The sequence below is a fragment of the Eretmochelys imbricata genome, chromosome 18 (genome assembly GCF_965152235.1).
Source record: "Eretmochelys imbricata isolate rEreImb1 chromosome 18, rEreImb1.hap1, whole genome shotgun sequence".
In the NCBI taxonomy this organism is placed as follows: domain Eukaryota; kingdom Metazoa; phylum Chordata; order Testudines; family Cheloniidae; genus Eretmochelys; species Eretmochelys imbricata.
This window is the reverse complement of record NC_135589.1, coordinates 19,516,957-19,536,356: the sequence shown is the minus strand read 5'-3', so window position 1 is coordinate 19,536,356 and position 19,400 is coordinate 19,516,957. Positions and strand designations below refer to the sequence as shown.

Below are 19,400 nucleotides of genomic sequence, written 5' to 3'. Positions count from 1 at the left end.
GATCCCCTGCCTCCTCCCTATTCTAACACAGCTAAGTGCTCCCATGCTGGACAGTTCTTTGGCATGTAGGAGTGTGCAAAACCCATGTGTGAGACCTGCCTCTTTGCACAGCAGAGCCATACCAGTTCCTCTCTCTCTTTTTACGCTGTTCTCCTTCGGAACGGAGTCTGGGCCCCAGTGGGTTGATTGTTACAACCTTTACTATTGCAGTGAGCTAATTCTGTTTCCTATATATGAACTAAGCTGGGGATCAAAAGCGTAATTCAGGAAGAAAAACGCCCTGTGTCCAATAACAGCGAATATGGTGGAAGCAAAAGCCAAGTGTGGATTTTTCCTCCAAAATCAGAGGAGATACTTAATTCTACAGAAAGTCCAGTCCCAGGGCTAATATTTGGCATTCCCCAGAGGCTGTATTTCATGAAGTCTGCACAGGGAATGCACAGTTACGTTGCTTCTCTCTCTACCCCCACCCCCAACACAACTTTACAGAGGTGACAGACAGCGTCACAACACATTTCTTGTTTTCAAACTGTCACTCAAGTTCACAATGTTTCCACCATCAATGTTTTCTGCAGTGCTTTTTTAAAAAAAATTATTTTCCTTGTATATAACCACTAAACCATGGGCATGGAACAAAGCAGCTTGGTAAGAGCCATCATTAAAGACTTATGTAATATGCACGCTTATTGTCTCACATACTTTTCCAGTTAAAATATTTGGTCTAAAAATGTGGGAGGTAAAGAACTTATATTTTGAGGTCTTTATAAAACAACTTACATCCCCTGATTTATGTTCCCTGGGACTTGTTCTATGTGAAACATTTAGCCAGCTATATTTTAGATAAAAGAAACATCTCAAGCATTGGTTGTTTTGGAGTTTCTCATTCTTTACTCCCATATATCTTCATAATATTTCACTGTCAGGCGCAATAATTTTAAATTCAGAACCTTTCTGCTTGCTCCTTAGTTCTCTTTTTTTGAACAATATTTATAACATTGCCTTAACATTCTCCACTGCTGCTGGGTTCTCAGGACCTGATTCTACAAACGCTTACACATGCAAGTTATCCCAGCTCACATGAGGCAGCAGATAGGATCTGAGGTGCATTCCCAGGTCTGCCATAGACTAGGGATGTGTGGCAAAGCTTACTGAAATCCATGGAAAGATGTAAAACTCTGACATCAATGTGCATGGGGTCAGGCCACGGCAGTGTGACCTGGTGCAACTCACGTAACCTCTCGGCACCTCAGATTTCTCATCTGTAAAGCAGGGGTAAGAGTACTACACAACTTTCCGAAGCACTAAAATAAGCACTACAGATGCAAGCCTCACCCCTGCTCTATGGTTACATTGGGTAAAAGTACAAGAGGAGCCTGAAAAGCCCAGTGGGAGAGGATTCCCCCAATGTAGGAAGAACAAGGTTGCACAGTAAGATTGCTTTCTGCAGACCGCCCCCCCCGGCCACGTACCGTGAAGATTTTGGACAGCACCTGCGGCCCAGAGGGCAGCCCAGAGAGGCGACAGTAACTTACGCCCTTTGGACTGTCAAAGTTGCACTAAAGCTCTGTCAGCCCCCAAAGCTCCCCATGATCAGGAGGAGCTAAGGTGGCTTGGAAACCCATGTGGTCCCCCTCTGCCAGTGCTATGAATTCTATGTTGAGTCTTGCAGGGGCTCACCCAGAATCTCACCCTAAGTATTTAGTGAGACAATTTGTGTGAGAAAGTATTCATGGCACAGGGCCTTCAGACCTTCAAGACGATCTCTCGCTTTCCCAGGCCCGGATTGTGATGTCATCTCAACTTCCTCTGATCCCTCCCATGCTCTCACTCTCCACTTCCCCCAGGCCCACCCATTGTTCTGTCTCTCTCCACTTTCCTCTAATCATCTGAAATGGTTTTGTACACACACACGCAGAGGAAGGATGATCGGGTGGTTAGGGCATGGTATGGGGAGGCAGAAAATCCAGGTTCATCTCCTGCCACTACCACAGACTTCACGTAAGCCTTGGGCAAGTCTCTTAGTTCCTTCTGTACTTCTGCCCTTTGTCTGTTTAGACTGAAAGCGCTTTGAGACAGGGGCAGTCTTGCTGAGGGTATGTCCAGCATGAAGGGGTCCTGATCTCAGCTGGGGCATGTAGGTGCTGTTAAAATATAAATAATAAGAAACTAAAAAGAACAAACAAAAACTCTTATAGGTCTTTGCTTTGGAAGGTCTGAGCACCTGGTGCAGATCCCACTGCCTTAAATCCGAGTCACGGGTGCGTTGCCCTTAGGGAAATCGGGCTCACATTGGGTACCTAAAATCTGAGGCCACTTCTAAAAATCTGGGCCTTTACAAATGAATTGTTCTGCATTAACAGAGTGGAAAAAAACATACAAACCCCAAGTAACATTGTGGCCTGGAAGTTGCTGCTGCTACAGCCCTGGGAACCGAGTGACAATGCCTATTTTCCTTTATGAAATTTTTATTAAGTTTTTTTTATTCTTATTATTGAATATGAATATTTTACACGTCTAAGCTCAGAACAATGCTTTTTTTGGCTGCCTCTGCTGCTTTTCAGAGTTGTGCACCTCAAAGTTGCATAACTGAGAGGTATCCATTTCCACACTGGGGAAAAGGAGGCTAATGAATCTCAGCAAAGCTAACTTTAGTGTGTGTGAAAAAAGGGCACTCTGAAGTTTTCCAAATAAAAAAAAAAATCATACTTGTGTGGAACAGCTTAATAAAACTCAGGCTGTGTATATGTAAGGAATACAGAACTTCTCTCAACAAGAGGAAAATAGTACTTAACTTAGCAACACCTCTGCAGGGCAAAACACAGGAACATTCTTAACCCTTTACCGTCAAATTCCTCACAGCCAAATGCACTCCCAGCCGCACAAAGGTCAAAAATGAAGGCAGCTGGGCCAAACTCTCTACTGGAGTAAATGAAGTTGATGGAACTATATCCATTTAGAGGGGGAGGAAATTGAGGCCAGATATTTTTCTGCCTCTACTGGCAATATTCCCCTTCTCTCCAACACTTTGTAAGGGATCACTTTCAGACCTGGTTCATGAGGGCATCTCTCTGCCTAGGGAGGGGTTCTTACACCTTCTTCTGACATATCTAGTAAGGCTACTGTCAGAGACAGGACACTCGGCTAGGTGGACCACAGGAACTGCTCCAGGTATCAGACCCATGTGCCTAAGAACAATTCTTTTTTCCTGCTAGCATGTACCAGATTGTGCATGGGCCTGTTCTCTCTCTGCCCTGGTTCCCTCCACTCAAGCGTTTTCCCCCAGATCTTTCTGAAATAGACTCAGCTGGAATGCTATCTACCTGGCTTAAGGTCCTTCACTTCCTGCTTTAAGCATAAGCTGCCTGCTGGCACCCCTTAACGTCTCACTACCTGTAAGAGGAATAGGAGTGTGGTCACCTCTTTTTTTACATCAGAGTTTTCACACTGCTGAAAAGGGGAAGGGGGAAGGAACCAGGCTACTGGAATAAAAGAGAAAATTATGATGTGTCTAGTGCAGGTTTGAGCCCAAACCTTTTTCTGTACATGTGATAATGGGGTGGGGGGAGAGAGGGCAGCTCTCCTACATTTCTCAAGAGCTTGCAGCCAGCAATAGGCAGGTGAGAATAACCACATTGTTTTGGGTACTCAGTCTGCATTGTCCCAGCCTGACATGATCGGATACACATGGGCAATAAAACCTTTAGATTTGTTCAGCTCAGGGAATGTATAAAATGATGAATTGACATTTAAAAGAAAAGAAGGCACTGTTGCTAGGTTGGAAGCTAAGCTAGATGTGGGGGGAGAGAATTAACAGTAGCAAGTAGATATGTTTATACAGCCCAGTGTCATCTTCTCAAATGATGGTATTTATTTCTTGATGACCCACGGGCCTGGGGATGTGGGCACAGGTTCTCCCACACAGCCACATCTCTAGTTTAAAGTCAATTTTTGTGCTGGTGAAAGATTTATTATGGCAGAACCTAGTGGCCCCATCCAAAATCAGGACTGCATTGCGCTAGGTGCTGTACATAATACGAGATGGTCCCTGCCCCAAAGCGTTTACAAGCTAACTCGACAAGTGAGTCACAGGAAATAGCATGATCCACATTTTACAGGTCAGGCACTGAGGCATACAGAGATTAAGTCGCTTGCTCAAAGTTGAACAAGGCAGCTGTGGCAGAGCCAGGAATTACACCCAGATCTCCTGAGTCCCAATGCAGGGCGTAAATCACAAGACCATCCTTCCTCTCTTGGTGCTGGGAAGACTCACAGCCTTGGTGAATGACGTTCTCTAGCTATCCAGAGGCAAGGTATAGCACAGGCAGGACTGGATTAAGGTAACTGTCATGGCTTTGGAGTTGCAGTCCCAGGGCTGGGAGGAGGGTGCTACTTCAAGACACTTAAGGCAAAAGACCCAAGGCTTTCTTACAGTAAAAATGAAATAAGGGTAGGTCAGGAATTCCAGGTGAGCACTACAGAGTGGAAACCTGGTCCCTTTGAAGATCAGTGTCGGCCAGCGGTTAAAGAAACTGATTCGGAGTCTGGACTCCTGGGTCCCATATGCAGCTCGGCTACAGTTTTGCTGTGTGAGCCAGTCACGTCTCATCAGTAAAATGGAATCAGCAAGGCCCACTTCACAGGGTGGGAGTCATGTGACTTTAATAAGGGCTTGAGAGCCTCATATAAAAGGAGCTAGATACTGTGGGCCAGATCCTCAACTGATGTAAATGGCCATCACTCCCACTGGTTTACACTCGCTAACTCTCTGGCCCGCTAGGTGTGAAATGTTATTAAAGGAGTGTATTGATGTCTGTGAGTTCTTCACTTTCTCTGTTAATGGAATGTGATTGTGTTGCTGGCTCTGGGTTGGCAAGGAAATGGTTCTCTTTGTTTTTCCCATGCCGACAACAACCATGAGGTGCTCCATTCTGTCAGATTTCCCATGCTTTCCAGGGCGATGTGTTTTGCATTTTTATCTGCATTGGATTATTGGAGCAGGAGTCTGAACACTTAAGTTACTGTAAATCCCTTCTCATATGGAAGTCAGTGAGCTGTAAAATATTTAAACTGTCTACAGTTGTACCTCGTTTGTTTACACATTTCCAGTGGGCTGCTAAAAGGTAACATACTGTAATAGAACAAAGATTTAAGATCGTGAATCAGATTTCATAACAGCTCTGCAAGCACTCTGAGCATGTACATTAACTTAATGGAGTAACGTAAATCTCAACAATCTCAGCCCTTAGGGGCTAGGTGATGCTGCGAATTAAACCACTAAACTTTTACCTCGGGAGTTCTTTGGTTCAACCCTTTAGCTGCGTTCACAAGCGAAAATGCCTTTAGGTGGGTCTCACCCCAGGCCCTGTGGTCAACTATCCAATGTGGTGAAACCATCGCAGCATTCGGCACAATAGGTGGTGCCAGCTGAAGAGAGGCTGGAGTCAGAACTGTAGGAGGAACAGCGGAGCAGAGCCATACCTTGTGCAAAGGAAGGTCACCTTGAGGTGAGCAGAAGAACCTTGCCTTCTGTTTAACTGAATCACCTAGACCAGTCTCTGCAAGACCTTTCTCCAAGGAGTCGAGTAGTTGCACATTAGGGGAGAAGGGCTGCTGGGGTAGGGGGCACAACTGCTAACACTGAAACCTACTTTGGACAGTCACCCCTCACCTACAGCTAACACAACTCACACCAGTTGAGGATCTGCTGCAGTAGTTATGACGGGCGGTGGGCAGTTGGAAGGAGAACTTGAATATAGAGATAGGTTCTGTGTAGTGGCTCTCCTGTTTAGACAGGTACCTAAAAGTGTGGATATTTGAACTTCATCCAAGCTCCTGACTCTGCAAAACTTGTCAGGGGATCTCATGAAAAAAAAACAAACCCAATAACCAGAAATCAACACCTTTCACCCAAGGATCTCAGATTACTTTGCATATTTTAATTAAGCATCACATCATCTTTGTGCTGTAGAAAGTTATTTGAATAGAGGGGTAAACCACAGAGAGGTAAACTGAGGCACAGTGGGGGTGAAGTGATTAGCCTGGTGTTGTGTGGCTAATCAACGGCATAGCTTGGAATAGAATTTAGGAACCCTAATTCCCAGGCCCTTCCTTTAACAACTCCACCAACTTCTTTTCATTTCATATAGAAAAACAAACTTAAAAGCTCATCTCTTTCTGGGCTTCTTCCAGGCTCACCATGGCTACCACAAGAGACTTCCAATGCCATAGCAAAGGGTCAGCAGTACACCAGAGCCCTCTATTTTTCCATCAGCGGTCTCTCTCTACCTTTTGGTAGCTTACGGTGAAGGGCAGTGAGCCAGCCCTCCCAGACATACGATGGAGGTGGCTTGTTCTCTGAGTTTAAAAGTCCGACAAACTATTTGCAGTTCCAGCAAGGATCAACACATTTATAGAATTAAAACCAGCATGCTGGATAGCAAAAAAAGGCACTGAACAAGGGCTCTTTCTTTACCAAGCCATAAAATCACTTACTACAAATCAATTATTTTTGCGATGATTTATTAGCTGCTCTCCAGCTGTTCAGGTTTGTGTTGTGTTTTTCTGGATGGTTGGTCTTCTCAGAAGCATTTTCTCTGAAGCACAGATGGTCCAATTTTCTTGTAGTCTTCACTCGTGACCCACATGTCCCTAAATGATGTTAAGCTGGTGAGGACGGAAGCCCCAATCCACACAGAGTACATCCTATCTCGGGATGCTAGGATCTTTACAGGGATTGCACTGGGGCTCTGAGTTTGCAGCTCCTTTAGAAGTCTCTCATGGAGACCTCGGAAAAGGGTCGACCCACCTGACAATACCACATTTCTCATGATATCAGGGTGGATATTTCCATCGCATTTCATAATGCTTTGAAGGATCATTTTGTCAATCCCTGGTGCCTCAATGCCAGCATTAGCTGGCACAAAAAGGGTTTCAGGAGCTCTGAACAGCTGGTCTGTAATCTTGATGGCATTGCCATCTGGGAGAATATACTCCCATCCAAGCCTTTTGGGCTTTTCCTGAATTTTTTGGCTGGGTTCTATGGCCACATAGCACAGCTTCTCCTTGATGTCCTTCACAATTTCCTTCTCCGCCGTGCTCACGAAGGAACATCCAGTCTCCAAGAGCAGCTGAGCAAGGTATTTAGTAATATCTCTGCCGGCAAAATCCAGCCTGGAAACACCATGGAGCAAGCAGTGGCCTTTGTAGACAGGGACTGTCAGGGTCACGCCATCTCCACTGTCCAGCACTAATCCCGTTGTGCGGGCTGAAGCGTAAAGGGCCATCAGAGCTTGCAGAGCCACAAATATAGCAGGCACCTGGAAACCTTCAAACATGATCTCGGCCATTTTTTCTCGGTTCGACAATGTGTTCAGTGGCGCCTCGGTCAGTAACACTGGCCTCTCGCTGGGCTTCATCTTGAGTTCATGCTTAAACAAATGCCACCAGATCTTCTCCATGTCCTCCCATGATGTAACTATGCCATGTTCCATTGGATACTTAAAAGACAGGATGCCCCTCTTGGACTGGGCTTCTTCTCCGACATAATACTCCCTGTGACCAGCTCCAAACATGATCGCTTTGGATTTGGGGTAGCCGACGACAGTAGCGATGACTGACCTTGGTGCCTGCTCTCCCGACAGGCCGGCTTTGCACAGCCCAGATCCATTGTCAAAAATTACAGCGGGGAGATCTAAGATTTTGGATTCAGACATTCTCTGGCAAGACGGAAGCAGTCTCCAGGCAGCTCTCTCTCTGGCTCTGTGCTTCTGCTCAGGTGACATAGAATGTCTAGTTAAATATTCTAGATTCTTGAGAGTCACAAGGGGGAACATTCCTCTGAGTCCCCCTGAGCTAACAGCTCATCATGGCCACCTAATGAATACTGCTCCCTTCCCAAAGGCCTGGGAGAATGCCCTGAAGGTCACCAGTATGAAGAGTTTTGCTTCTCTCCCTATGACTGAGCCATTCTTATCTCCCAGGTGAATTATAACAGAGGCACAACCACCATGACATACCATGGGGACAGATTCTAGTGCTTGCATTTGATTATATTATATATTTGTTTTAACTCAGTTGTTAATGCCTAATGAACATGAAATTTGGTCTGCTCATGACTATCTAGTTCCTCGATGATGGAGACATCTTGAGAAGACTTAACCCCATGTTCTGAGTCCCATAAATAACTCCATGAGGTAAAAAGAAACCTGTGGAAAACCAGTTGCTTGGCTCCTATGGAACTAGAGTCGAAAATATGCTAGAGAAGTAGCTCATATGGGTATACAGACCTTAAATTAATTTTAAACCTTGTACTGCTTACATGGGTTTCATCTTGATAGTTTTTAAAGTAACTTTAAAAGTTATTCCAGAAGATAAAGTGTTTGACTTGCAGCCCAGTTCCTAAATAGAAAGATTACTGTAAATGTTCTTGTTTGCAATAATTGCCAGCTCCAAAATATAACGGTTACCATAAATTGTCTGGTTTCAGAGTAGCAGCCATGTTCGTCTGTATCCGCAAAAAGAAAAGGAGGACTTGTGGCACCTTAGAGACTAACAAATTTATTTGAGCATAAGCTTTCGTGAGCTACAGCTCACTTAATCGGATGCATTCGGTGGAAAATACAGTGGGGAGATTTATATACAACATGGCTACCCCCTGATAAATTGTCCTGTTTGTGAGAATGATGACATGAATCATAAGTTGTTCAAACTTATTTTTTCATTTGCAGTTGGATGAAAGTTGAGTGACTGGTTGTTGAAAAAGAACCCGGCCAATCAGCTGTTTTTAATAGGATTTTTGTGTTGAATTTCCCATAAACTGGTGACACAAGGTCATCTCAAATCCTTTTCACCAGGATAAGTCCATGCCAGTTTCCCCAAATGTGTCCATTTGGGGAGGGAGCGGGAGGAGGTTGAGTTGGGCTCGGTGTCTCTGAAACACTGAATATTTTAAGAATGGCTGACTGAAGCACAAGTCTTCCAAATTGATGCTTGCTAAGACTGACCTAGTTTGAACCTGACTGGACCAAGTTTCTTGTCCAAAGACCTTAGAGGGAGGCGCTACAAGGTGGATGGAGTATGCAAGTGTGTGAGTCATAAGAATCAAGGTAAGGCCGATTTGTTGAGACTGACTTACTGATTACTTGATTTGATAGTTGTCTTGCTTCATTTTAAGTTTATTAAAATGCTTAACTTTGGTGTTAAGTTTTCTTGATTTTATTTGTGCTTGTGTAAGTGTTTTAATAACATATATAAGAAGATACTGAGTTACATTTCTTCCAATAAGCAACATGAGTCTAGAACCTTTGACGACCAAGCCGGTCAACCCAAAATCCTGACCAGCTCTCCCTAATTAATCTTTGGTTCTCACAAACATGGTTGGCTAAATACCGATCTCAGTTACTCTGGTGCACTCTGTAACTCGGGGGTAAATCTACTGAAGTGAGCGGAATTGTGCCTCCTTAAAATCAGTGTAAATGAGCTCAGAGCCAAGTCTGGAACATTTATAATGCTATGGAAGTGTCCATGGCAGGCTTGTAAAAATGAGTATATATATTTTAATCTCTATTCAGCCCTTTGATGGATAACATCAGAAAACAGCAGTGATGTAAAAACATGTTGCTAAAAATGCCTCTGTGTGTCTTCTGACATTACATCATTTTAAAATCCAATTTGTCAAACGGGGATGGGTTGTGGTGAGGGAGAGAGAAACAGATGCTTTGCAGGAGGAACTGTAAGAAGTCATGCAAGCATGAGTTGCTTTGAGATCTTCAAAGGAAAGGGGCTATACAAGGGCAACACATTATTGTTAGCCATAATTTTCCATGAGCTGCAAATAAAACTTAGCAATTAGCAGCAGATACACTCCTCTCTAAGGTCACCCATCTCCACTGGAACAGAACTTTATCGTCATGGAATTTATATGGAAAGGTCTTTGAGGCAGTGACAGTTCCTTATTATGTATCTGTATAGCACATAGCACAATAGGGTCCTGATTTCAGCTGGGGCTTCTGAGCCCTTATTTGTTGGCCTGAGGAATTGTTCTGGCAGGTTAGGAAGGATTCTCCAAATGGATCAACACTGGGAATGGTTAATACTTTGGACACTGATACGTTTATTGTTCATCTGGAAAGTTACATTCACCAGCAAAATAAATTCTTGCTAAGCAACTTTTAAATATGACAATAAAGCCAAGAACCTTCCCCTGGTCTAGATGGTCGGCTATAGCCTTAGGGCCTTCTAGGGGTCAGTGCAGCACCATCCTGCCCACCCCAAGGGTAATATAGAGAGGGATAGATGGACTGTGCCTCTAAAAGGCACAAACTCTGCTGGGAGTGCAAAGTGAGTGTGAAGGCTGCACAGCGATTAGTCTGCTAGCCATTTCCACAGGCTAGCGTGGAAAAATAATATTAAGGAGTGGCAAACCAGTTTGGATACTATAAAAACCAAATTCAGCCAAGCCATATTGCAGAGCCAAAATCTCTTAGTCAGCCTGGGTTATGCACCTCTACTGTCCCTACCCTCAGCAGAGATGTTGACATTTTAAAGTTGATTTAGACCATGAATTATTAGAAATGTTTGGCTCTCCCCTCTGAGGTTTGCAGTCCCTTTTCTTAGCTACCGGGTTATCAGGAAAGCTCCAGAAGTTTTGGACCTTCCAGTCTTTGGATCTATCAGAAATGAGCTTCCAAGCTTCCCAGGGTTTCTTGAGAACCTTAACATGTCAGAACCACAGCTGGCTTGGGACAAGCTTTGTACTGTACCTATTTATTATACCCTCATTTCTCTTCCTCCTCTGGCCAGATGTGTCTCTGAGACACAAAAGGCAGACAGACAGACATCGGGCCTGATGCAAAGGCCTGAATGGAAAGACTCTCATTGACTCCAGGGGGCTTTGGATCAAGCCCACAAATGATAATCATATCAATAAAGACCTGGGGGGAGATGCTCAGTCCTGCTCTGGTGTTTTACCCTGAGCGTTAAAAGCTCTGGTCACGGAGCATTCCCCTGGAGCAGACAGCTGTCAGGCTGGCCTCTGAGGGCCCCCTCACAAACTGGCATGGGGGCACATCAGGAACCGAGCTACTAAATACAGCCCTACAGGGATCCCCAGCTGTCTAAATTATGCCGGGCCTCTCTAGTCCATAGAGCAGCGTGTGATCCGGAGATGCTAAGGGGGCTCCATGGCTGCCCGTGCATGGGTTAGGAGCTGCATGTTGAGTCTCTTAACGGTGCAGCCTGTCACCCTTAGTATTTATCGTTATTAAGTCCACAGGACCGTCTGACACAGCATTTGTGCGAGGGGGAGACAAGGGTGGATCACTTCAAAATTGCCCTGTTCTGCACAATCTACCTGAAACTCTGGTACTAGCCACTGTCAGAAGCAGGAACTGGGCTAGACAGACCATTGTGCTGACACAGAATGGCAGCTGTTATGACTGGGCCCTCCGGACCTTCAGTATGAGCTCAGCTTCCCAGACCCTTTCGGGGTCATCTCAACGCCCTCTGATCTCTCTAACGCGCTATCTTTCTCATATCCATTGTGCTCTCTTGCTCAGCTTTCCTTGCTGTAGGTGATGATCTCACACTCACCCACACCAACCAGCCGCAGGGTTAAGGCACTGGATGGAGATGGAGGAGAGCTAGGTTTAATTCCTGGCACTGTCACAGACATCATCTAAATCTTGGGCAAGTCACTTACTTGTAATCCCTTTGCACCTCAGTTTCCCAGCGGTAGACTCTCACTCTGCTTTATTTTAAAAGCTTTAAAATTAACAGCAGTAAGAATCATTTTAGCAGATTATTTTGTATTACTGAAGATAAGGTCTTTAATCAAAGGAACAATGCTGCACTGGCCATAGAATTGAACAGACCAGAGGTCTCCATCTCTAATTTCCATGACTCTGAAGCCAATTATACAATTAGAAAAAGCCAAACTTCTGTCCAAGGAATTTATTATTTCATTTTAATGTGCAAATGCAAGAACTACCACTGTCCTGAATGGATGCTAGCTAGATTTACCTAAGTCCTCTTAAAAACATCTTCTTTGGACAATGTTTGGTCCAAAATCCTTGTAATCAGCTGCAGTGATCCACATTTGCTTGAAGCTGGTCAAGGAAGTAATTACAGAAGCCCCGATCCATGCAGAAAACCACCTGTCTGTGGGTGCTATGATCTTTATAGGAACCCCTTTGGGGGCCTGGTGTTCTAGTCCCTTAAAAATCCTCTCATCCAGGCCATGAAAGAGGGACGAACCACCCGACAGCACCATGTTCCCATAGAGAGTGTTGTGAATATTGACGTCACACTTCGAAACACTGTGAGCGATCATCCTATGAAGGCCTGGTGCATCATTACCAGTGCTACCTGGCACAAAGAGGATCTCTGGGGCTTGAAAGAGTGGGCTGCCAATACTGACTAGAGTCCCATCAGGTAGTTTATATTCTTTCAGGACCTCCTCTGGCCTCTTGGCTAATTCTCTGTGTGGATCTGGAGCCACGTAGCACAACTTTTCCTTGATGTCCTCTATGATACTCTTCTTCCCAGCAAGGCTCTCAAAGCGTTGCCCACTTTCCACAAGGAGCTTCCCGAGGAACTCTGTGATATCTCTGCCTGCAACATCCAGCCTGGAGACGGCATGGGGTAAGTAGTACCCTTCATAGACTGGTACCGTCTGGGTAACAGCAAATCCACTGTCTATGACCAGTCCTGTGATGCGTGCTGAGGCATAGAGGGACAATATGGCTTGGACAGACAGGTAGAAAGCAGGCACCTTAAACCGTTCAAACATCAGCTGAGTCAGTTTTTTTCGATTCTCCATGGGGTTCAAAGAGGTCTCAGTCATTAGCACGGGCCTCTCAAAGGCTTTCAGTCCCAATTCATGCTCATAGATATGCTTCCAGATCTTCTCCATATCATCGCAAGATGTAACTATACCATGTTCAATGGGATACTTCAAAGACAACACATCCTGTTTGTGCTGGGCTTCTCCTCCCACATGGCAGTCCTTCTGAGCTGCTCCTAACAGTGACATTTTTGTTTTGGGGCAGCCAATAACCGTAGGAATGATGTGTCTTGGACCAATTTCTCCTGACAGACCAGCTTTACATAGCCCTGATCCATTGTCAAAGATCACAGCTGGAATATCTAAAGTTTGGGGATTCAACATCACTTCAGCTTTCCCCCTAGACCTTAAATAGTTTCTGAAAAAGCTGCTTCTGGGAAGCTTAGTTGTGAAGGTTTAAGGATGTATCTTCCAACCTTATCTTCTCAGTTTTACAAGATGACAAGCTCTGCTAGTCTCCAAAGTCTAGGACTGATGCTCCTAACTTTGACCAGGATTCAGGATTTTTATCTCCACTCATGTAGTGGCAAGCAAGGCATTTCCAGTGCTTAGTCCTGTAACACACAACAATGGATGAGCTAGATAATGATTGTTTGGTGGCCATTACAACTGAAGCAGATATATTGAAGCCTTTCAATGTATTAACTCACCTAGTCATATGTATCAGGGAAATTATTAAGAAATTTAAAATATAGATTTTAAGGATTTGAAATGCACTGAATCAGAGAGCAAATGCACCATTTGCTTTTATAAGGCTCTGAGCATTTTAACATTGAGACATTTAGGTACATCAGTGCTCATTTTCAATGAGCTGAATCCTTTTCTGATCACTTTTGCCAAACAGAATATGCGTCTCTCCAGGGGATTATACCAGCTCCCGTCCCGCTCCACCCACCTACACAGTTTGGTTGAGTTCTGAAGTTAGCCAAGATTGTGGCACTAGCGTATCATTTTGCTTTACCTAAGGATGACTATATTCAGTAGGTTCATATACGTTACAGTGAAGTACAGTCATCGTCCTTGAAGAAATTCTCCTTTCTCTTCCAGCTGCTGCTCTGGTGCCCCCTAGTGAAATGTGTGCTACCCAGTCTGGGGCACTGATTCACAGAGATCTGTCCATTAGAAGATGGGCCCAGCTGTGAGTTAAGCAGTGTACTCAGCAGTACACAGAATTGGAAGATCAGCAAATCTGATGTGATTTTATCTTCTGAAGGAGAAGGCTCTAAGGGTAGGGTCTATACAAAACAAACAAAAAAACCCCCAAGGCAGATATTTGGGCTCAGGCTGGAACTCGGGCTCTAGAGCCTGGGGAGGTTTTCGGAGCCTGAGCTCCAACCGCAACAACTACATAGTTATGGTTAGAGTGCGAGCCTGAGGCTGTAGACCCAGGCTCTGAGACTTGTTTTGAGGAAAGGAGGGTTTGTCGTGTAGACACACTCTAAACGTCCATGTGCCAACAAGCAAAACCCCACCTCCTGGACTCGGGCCCTTAAACCCAGAAAGTCAATAACTGTCTGAAATGACCGAGAGCAGGGATAGGCATTTATTTTTGTCCAAATTTCTTGGGCAAGGTCCAGACTCCAGAGCAAAGAATAAAAAAAAATTAAAAATGATAATAATAATAATTAATAATGAAATAAAAATATGGAGGGGTCTGTTCAAAAGCATCTGGTGGTCTGGATTTGGCCCATGATCCACCTATTGACTATCCCCGACCTAAGGGTTATTAGTACAATTATGAACCATGACAGTGGAAAGGAAAATGCCTTTTTATGTGCTGAAAAGATAGGCTTCTCTTGGTATTAATTAATTAAATAAACATTAATTAACATTATTCATTTGTATTACCACAGCACCTAGGAGCCTTGGACATGGCCCAGGACCCCGTTGTGCTAGGCGCTGTACAAACACAGAACAAAAAGAAGGCCCCTGTCCAAAAAAGCTTCCAATCTACCTCTGAGACAGGAGACAATAGATGGGTACAGATAGGCGGCCTGTGGAGGGGTGGGGTACAAGGAAACAAGGAGACAATATTAGTCAGCACAAGAGGCAGCAGTATCCGTTGTCAAGATTTTTGTAGGCAATATGGCAAAGGAGAGTTTTAAGGAAGGAGGATAATGAGATCACTTTACAGATAAATATTTACAGGGAGCTGCACCCAAGACTGCACAAGTCTTGTTCTTTCTGGAGCAGCTAAAGGCCTCATTCTACAAATGCTTATGCGCATGAGTAATATCAGTAAAGGGGGTCGTCCCATCAGGGTCAATGTTTGCAGGATCAAGCTGCAACACAGTAAAGATTTGGAAAGCAGAACTTCCGTCTTAATGTTCCTTTAGGGTCGTCACATTTGTTTACCATAAGCTGGATCGCTATACCAAAGATAACAAAACATAAGCTATCCACACTGCCCCCATGACTCTCCAGCCTTGCTTTGTGTTGCTACATTAGGAGAGAAAGGTTCAGCCAGACCTGACTCCAATTCTAGGTTTGATTTTTTTTTTTCTCTTCGTGGTAGGAGGAAGAGCATTTTGGGGCTACTGTATTCAGTCAGTGGTGAGAAAGAATGGCTCCTGCTGCTTTAGGGTGACCCCTCTGGCCTGCTAAGGAACAGCATCCGTGCCTCTGAAGGGAGTCCCAGCCAACACTGAGTAGAGATCAGATGGATGACAGGTGCAAATAAGGATGTGAAGATGTGGGAGCAAGAAGAAGTAGATAGGGGAGGTGGTAGAACACTGTGCACCCTTTGAGGGGGATAGGAAAATAACAGCCATTCTGAACAAGATGGTATGTTTCTAATGTTTTATTTTCTGTAATGTTTGGTCAGCCAATAAATACACAGACCGCTGTAGCATCTTCTGGTTCACATCTTGGGAGCATTTCTTGAGCACCATCTATTCGAATGAGACACTGGTTCAGTTGCGTAGTCTCTCCTTAAAAGCATTTTCTGTGAACTACAGCTGCACCAAACTCTTTGTAATCACTGACGGTGACCCACATTTGTTTAAAAGATGACAAGCAAGTGAGGATGGAGGCCCCAATCCACACACAGTACTTCCTCTCGGGCGGTGCGATGATCCGTACGGCCATCCCGATGGGCACCTGCCGCTGCATCTCCCTCAGGATCCGTTCATCCAGTCCAGGAAAGAGGGTGGACCCACCGGAAAGAAGCACATTGCCATAAAGATTCCTGCGAACATCAATGTCACATTTCATCACACTGTTGAAGATCATTTTGTGCACCCCGGGGGCTTCAATACCAATGTTAGCGGGCAAAAAAAGGGTCTCTGGGGCTCGAAAGAGCTGATTGCCGATCTTAATGATATTTCCATCAGGCAGTTTGTACTCTTTGAGGATTTCTTCCGGCTTTGCTTTCATTTCCTGGACGGGATCTAAAGCCACGTAGCACAGCTTCTCCTTGATGTCCTTCACGATCTCCCTCTCGGCTGTGCTCACGAAGGAGTGGCCACTTTCCAAAAGGAGTCTCATGAAGTATTCAGTGATATCCCTGCCTGCAATATCCAACCTAGAAACAGCATGGGGCAAGCAGTACCCTTCGTAGACGGGCACGGTGTGGGTAACGCCGTCTCCACTGTCCATGACTATCCCCGTGGTGCGTGCTGAGGCGTAGAGCGCCAAGGTCGCCTGCACTGCGACATACATGGCAGGCACCTTAAAGCCCTCGAACATGATCTCAGTCATTTTTTCCCGGTTCCGCAGGGGATTGAGCGGGGCCTCCGTCAGCAGCACCGGCCTGTCGCTAGCTTTGATTCTCAGCTCACACTCGTAGACATGTCTCCAGATCCGCTCCATGTCATCCCAGGACGTAACTATGCCATGGTCGATTGGATAATTCAAACTTAAGACACCCCTTTTGGACTGGGCTTCTTCTCCAACATAAAATTCCTTCTGCCCTGCGCCGAGCATCGTTGCTTTGGCTTTCGAGCGACCAACAATTGCTGTAATAACTGACCTCGGTGCACTGTCCCCTGCAATGCCAGCCTTGCATAATCCAGATCCGTTGTCAAATATCACAGCTGGGATATCTAAAATTTTAGGGTCAAACATTCTTTGAACTATTTGCTGCCTACCTGAAAGCTGCTTTCGGGAGATGCCATGCAGGCAGAATGTTTGATAATAAATGTTCTAGATTGCTGATGTCATACACGGCAGAGTCCTCTCATTCTCCCACGCTATCAACCAGGCCGTTACGCTACTGACAAATGCCAAGGCAGGTTTTTGAGGAATTTGCAGTTTCCCATTTCTGCTCTCAAGTACCTAACAATGGACCAGTGAAGTAATAATGGTTTTGCTGAAGAGTCAGCTGTCAGGGCTGTACAGATTTGAGTGCTGATCTCAGATACATCCCTGAAAAATGGCTTGCTTAGATTCCTAGATTCGCAGAGTATCAGGCCAGAAGGGACCATTATATAACACAGGCCAGCAAATTTCAGTCGTTTACTGAACCCAATAATTTGTGTTTGACTTAAGCGTCTCTTACAGAAAGGCATGTCTTGATTTGACCTGATCCTGGCTGGAGCCTCCAGGTGCTACCAAATACAAATAAAAATAATCAACTGTTTACACCAAAGCACACATGTTCATAATGCCTCACCAACAACTAATACTCAATGCTTTTCCCCCCAACCTGTATTATTCCTACCAGGTTTTCTCCAGTGGCTGGTGACACTATAAGAAATATTCTGTTATGAATATACAGTTTACTAGCTTTTTTTCATAAGCTCCATATGGACTCATTTATGGACTGTGAGCTATTTAAGAATCACTCTCGAACCTGCTTGCAAAGTGCCTGCTTGAAAATAATTAAACCTCTCACGTGCACCCACACCTTAACTAATAATCTGCAAATATTGCCAACAGCTGTTGAAGATGGGAACAACTTCGCTTTTGTGGGGTATCTAGCTGAATATGCCTGTTTGATTTCTGAACAGTGCCTGCACCAAAAGCAGAACCTTTCACTTAATTCTTTTCAATCCTACATGCAGAACTCCTAAAAAATATAATTTTTAAACAGAACGGGGCTACATTTGGTACTGGTTACGGCATTCTGTTTCTCGTCAGTCTTTGCTATTACTTACTTTCAAAGCTCTACCTTACCTGCAAAAAATCATGGAAGTGAAAAACAAACAGGTCATTTTTGCAGATTTTGCTGTTTTCAGGAGACTAGCTTTCTTTAAATGAAGCGTCTAACACTTTCCATTGAAAAAAAAGCACCTTTCCTAAATGAACCTACCTATTGTGCTGCTGCCAGATAAGCCTGCTTGCAAACACACATCCTTCTTCCCTTCTTAGCCTTTATAATCACAGCACATTTCGGGGGAGAACCAAAGTTCCAAAAGTTTTGAAATATTCTGTCTGTGACATTTGACCTCAGTTTTACACCTATTTTTTCTTTTTGCTTTCTTTTTAAATTGTATTTTTGATTTAAGAAAAGGTTTCCTGAGGAAGGTTTCTATCATTAATTTTGGAATATACTTCTGAACACAATCAGGTCTGACAACCCAATCCCAGTTACAGTGAAAATTTCCTTTAACAAAAATTACCATATAACTTAGTTTCGAATCCAGGGCTCTTGTAGTTTAATTGCTTCTCTCCATGGCTTTAAATCTAGGGCAGCTTCAAAGTGAAGGTGGCTTCTATTAAATTTAATTACTTTCTTTTGCAGCTTGCACGGCAAAGGTGCCAGCTACTAAGTGAAGGTGGTTATGAATCAGAGGCAGATTCCAAAGAAAGATATATTTAAAATCTCTACTGAATATATAAATCCATGACTGTTAGTGCAGGGACTTTTCTGCCCCAAGTGAACTTAAAAAAACTCACCAAAACCAAAAACGTAACAGCTGATAAGTGATCGACTCCATGCATGTTCTTTCCATTTCAGCCTAGATTCCACATATGTTCGTGTTAAATGCTGCTCTATCCATTTTAGCAATTTCTCTAATCCTCTAAATATTTGTGTACATATATTTCAATGTGCGGCACATTTATTTCCATGTGCACTTCTATATTAATGTCAACAGGTGTCCTAATCATTTAAGAGGTTGTTATATTCATCGCAATAGAAGCCCTATTTAGTTCAGCATGTTCAGTGTGCTGTTTACAGTGAAGTATTCAGTATAGAACATAATGTTTATTATTTAAACAAGGGAATTTTGACTGCAATTATAAAACAGTAGTTAGGCTGAGAGGTTGGAACACCCATCTGGACCCAACATTGGCCCTCCTTTATAAATCATCATAACAAGGTCATGCATGAATTATTACCCTTTACTTTCTTACTATTATGTTTGTAACAATGTGTGTGAATTTGCTGCTCCCGTCAATTGGAAGTAGTGGAGACTGAAGACCTCTACTCAGAACAGGTACAACATGGAGCAAGAAAAGTTTCCTTTATGCCCCCTTGACAATGTGGTTCAAACCTGACCTGGCAGGAACATATTTTGGCGTGAGAAGTTAGTTCATTCTCCATGGCCCATTCAAATCTTGGTCCTGCAAGTCTGCCAACAGCTGTCAATTGTCAGGGAAATATTTGCCCACCAGA

At 44.1% G+C, this 19,400-nt stretch overlaps 3 protein-coding genes across 3 annotated transcripts; all 3 read right to left on the bottom strand.

Annotated features, from left to right (window-relative positions):
• Positions 1-6,578: 6,578 nt before the first annotated feature.
• LOC144276805 (actin-1-like) lies at positions 6,579-8,644 on the bottom strand. Its single transcript, XM_077837161.1, has 2 exons — positions 8,621-8,644; positions 6,579-7,715 (listed from the first exon to the last, which is right to left on the bottom strand). The coding sequence occupies exons 1-2, from the start codon at positions 8,642-8,644 to the stop codon at positions 6,579-6,581; spliced, it is 1,161 nt and encodes a 386-aa protein (XP_077693287.1).
• Positions 8,645-12,028: 3,384 nt separating this feature from the next.
• Positions 12,029-13,165, bottom strand: LOC144276810 (actin-related protein T2-like). The gene has a single exon (XM_077837167.1). The coding sequence runs from the start codon at positions 13,163-13,165 to the stop codon at positions 12,029-12,031; it is 1,137 nt and encodes a 378-aa protein (XP_077693293.1).
• Positions 13,166-15,772: 2,607 nt separating this feature from the next.
• Positions 15,773-16,906, bottom strand: LOC144276800 (actin-like). The gene has a single exon (XM_077837152.1). It carries the CDS (start codon positions 16,904-16,906, stop codon positions 15,773-15,775), a length of 1,134 nt encoding a protein of 377 aa, XP_077693278.1.
• Positions 16,907-19,400: the final 2,494 nt, after the last annotated feature.

Coding starts and splice junctions, on each gene's coding strand:
- LOC144276800 (XM_077837152.1), bottom strand. CDS start 16,906: ATGTTTGACCCTAAAATTTTAGATATCCCAGCTGTGATATTTGACAAC.
- LOC144276805 (XM_077837161.1), bottom strand. CDS start 8,644: ATGTTGTATATAAATCTCCCCACT. Junction 7,716..8,620: donor TGTATATAAATCTCCCCACT/GTATTTTCCACC, acceptor CCGTCTTGCCAG/AGAATGTCTGAATCCAAAAT.
- LOC144276810 (XM_077837167.1), bottom strand. CDS start 13,165: ATGTTGAATCCCCAAACTTTAGATATTCCAGCTGTGATCTTTGACAAT.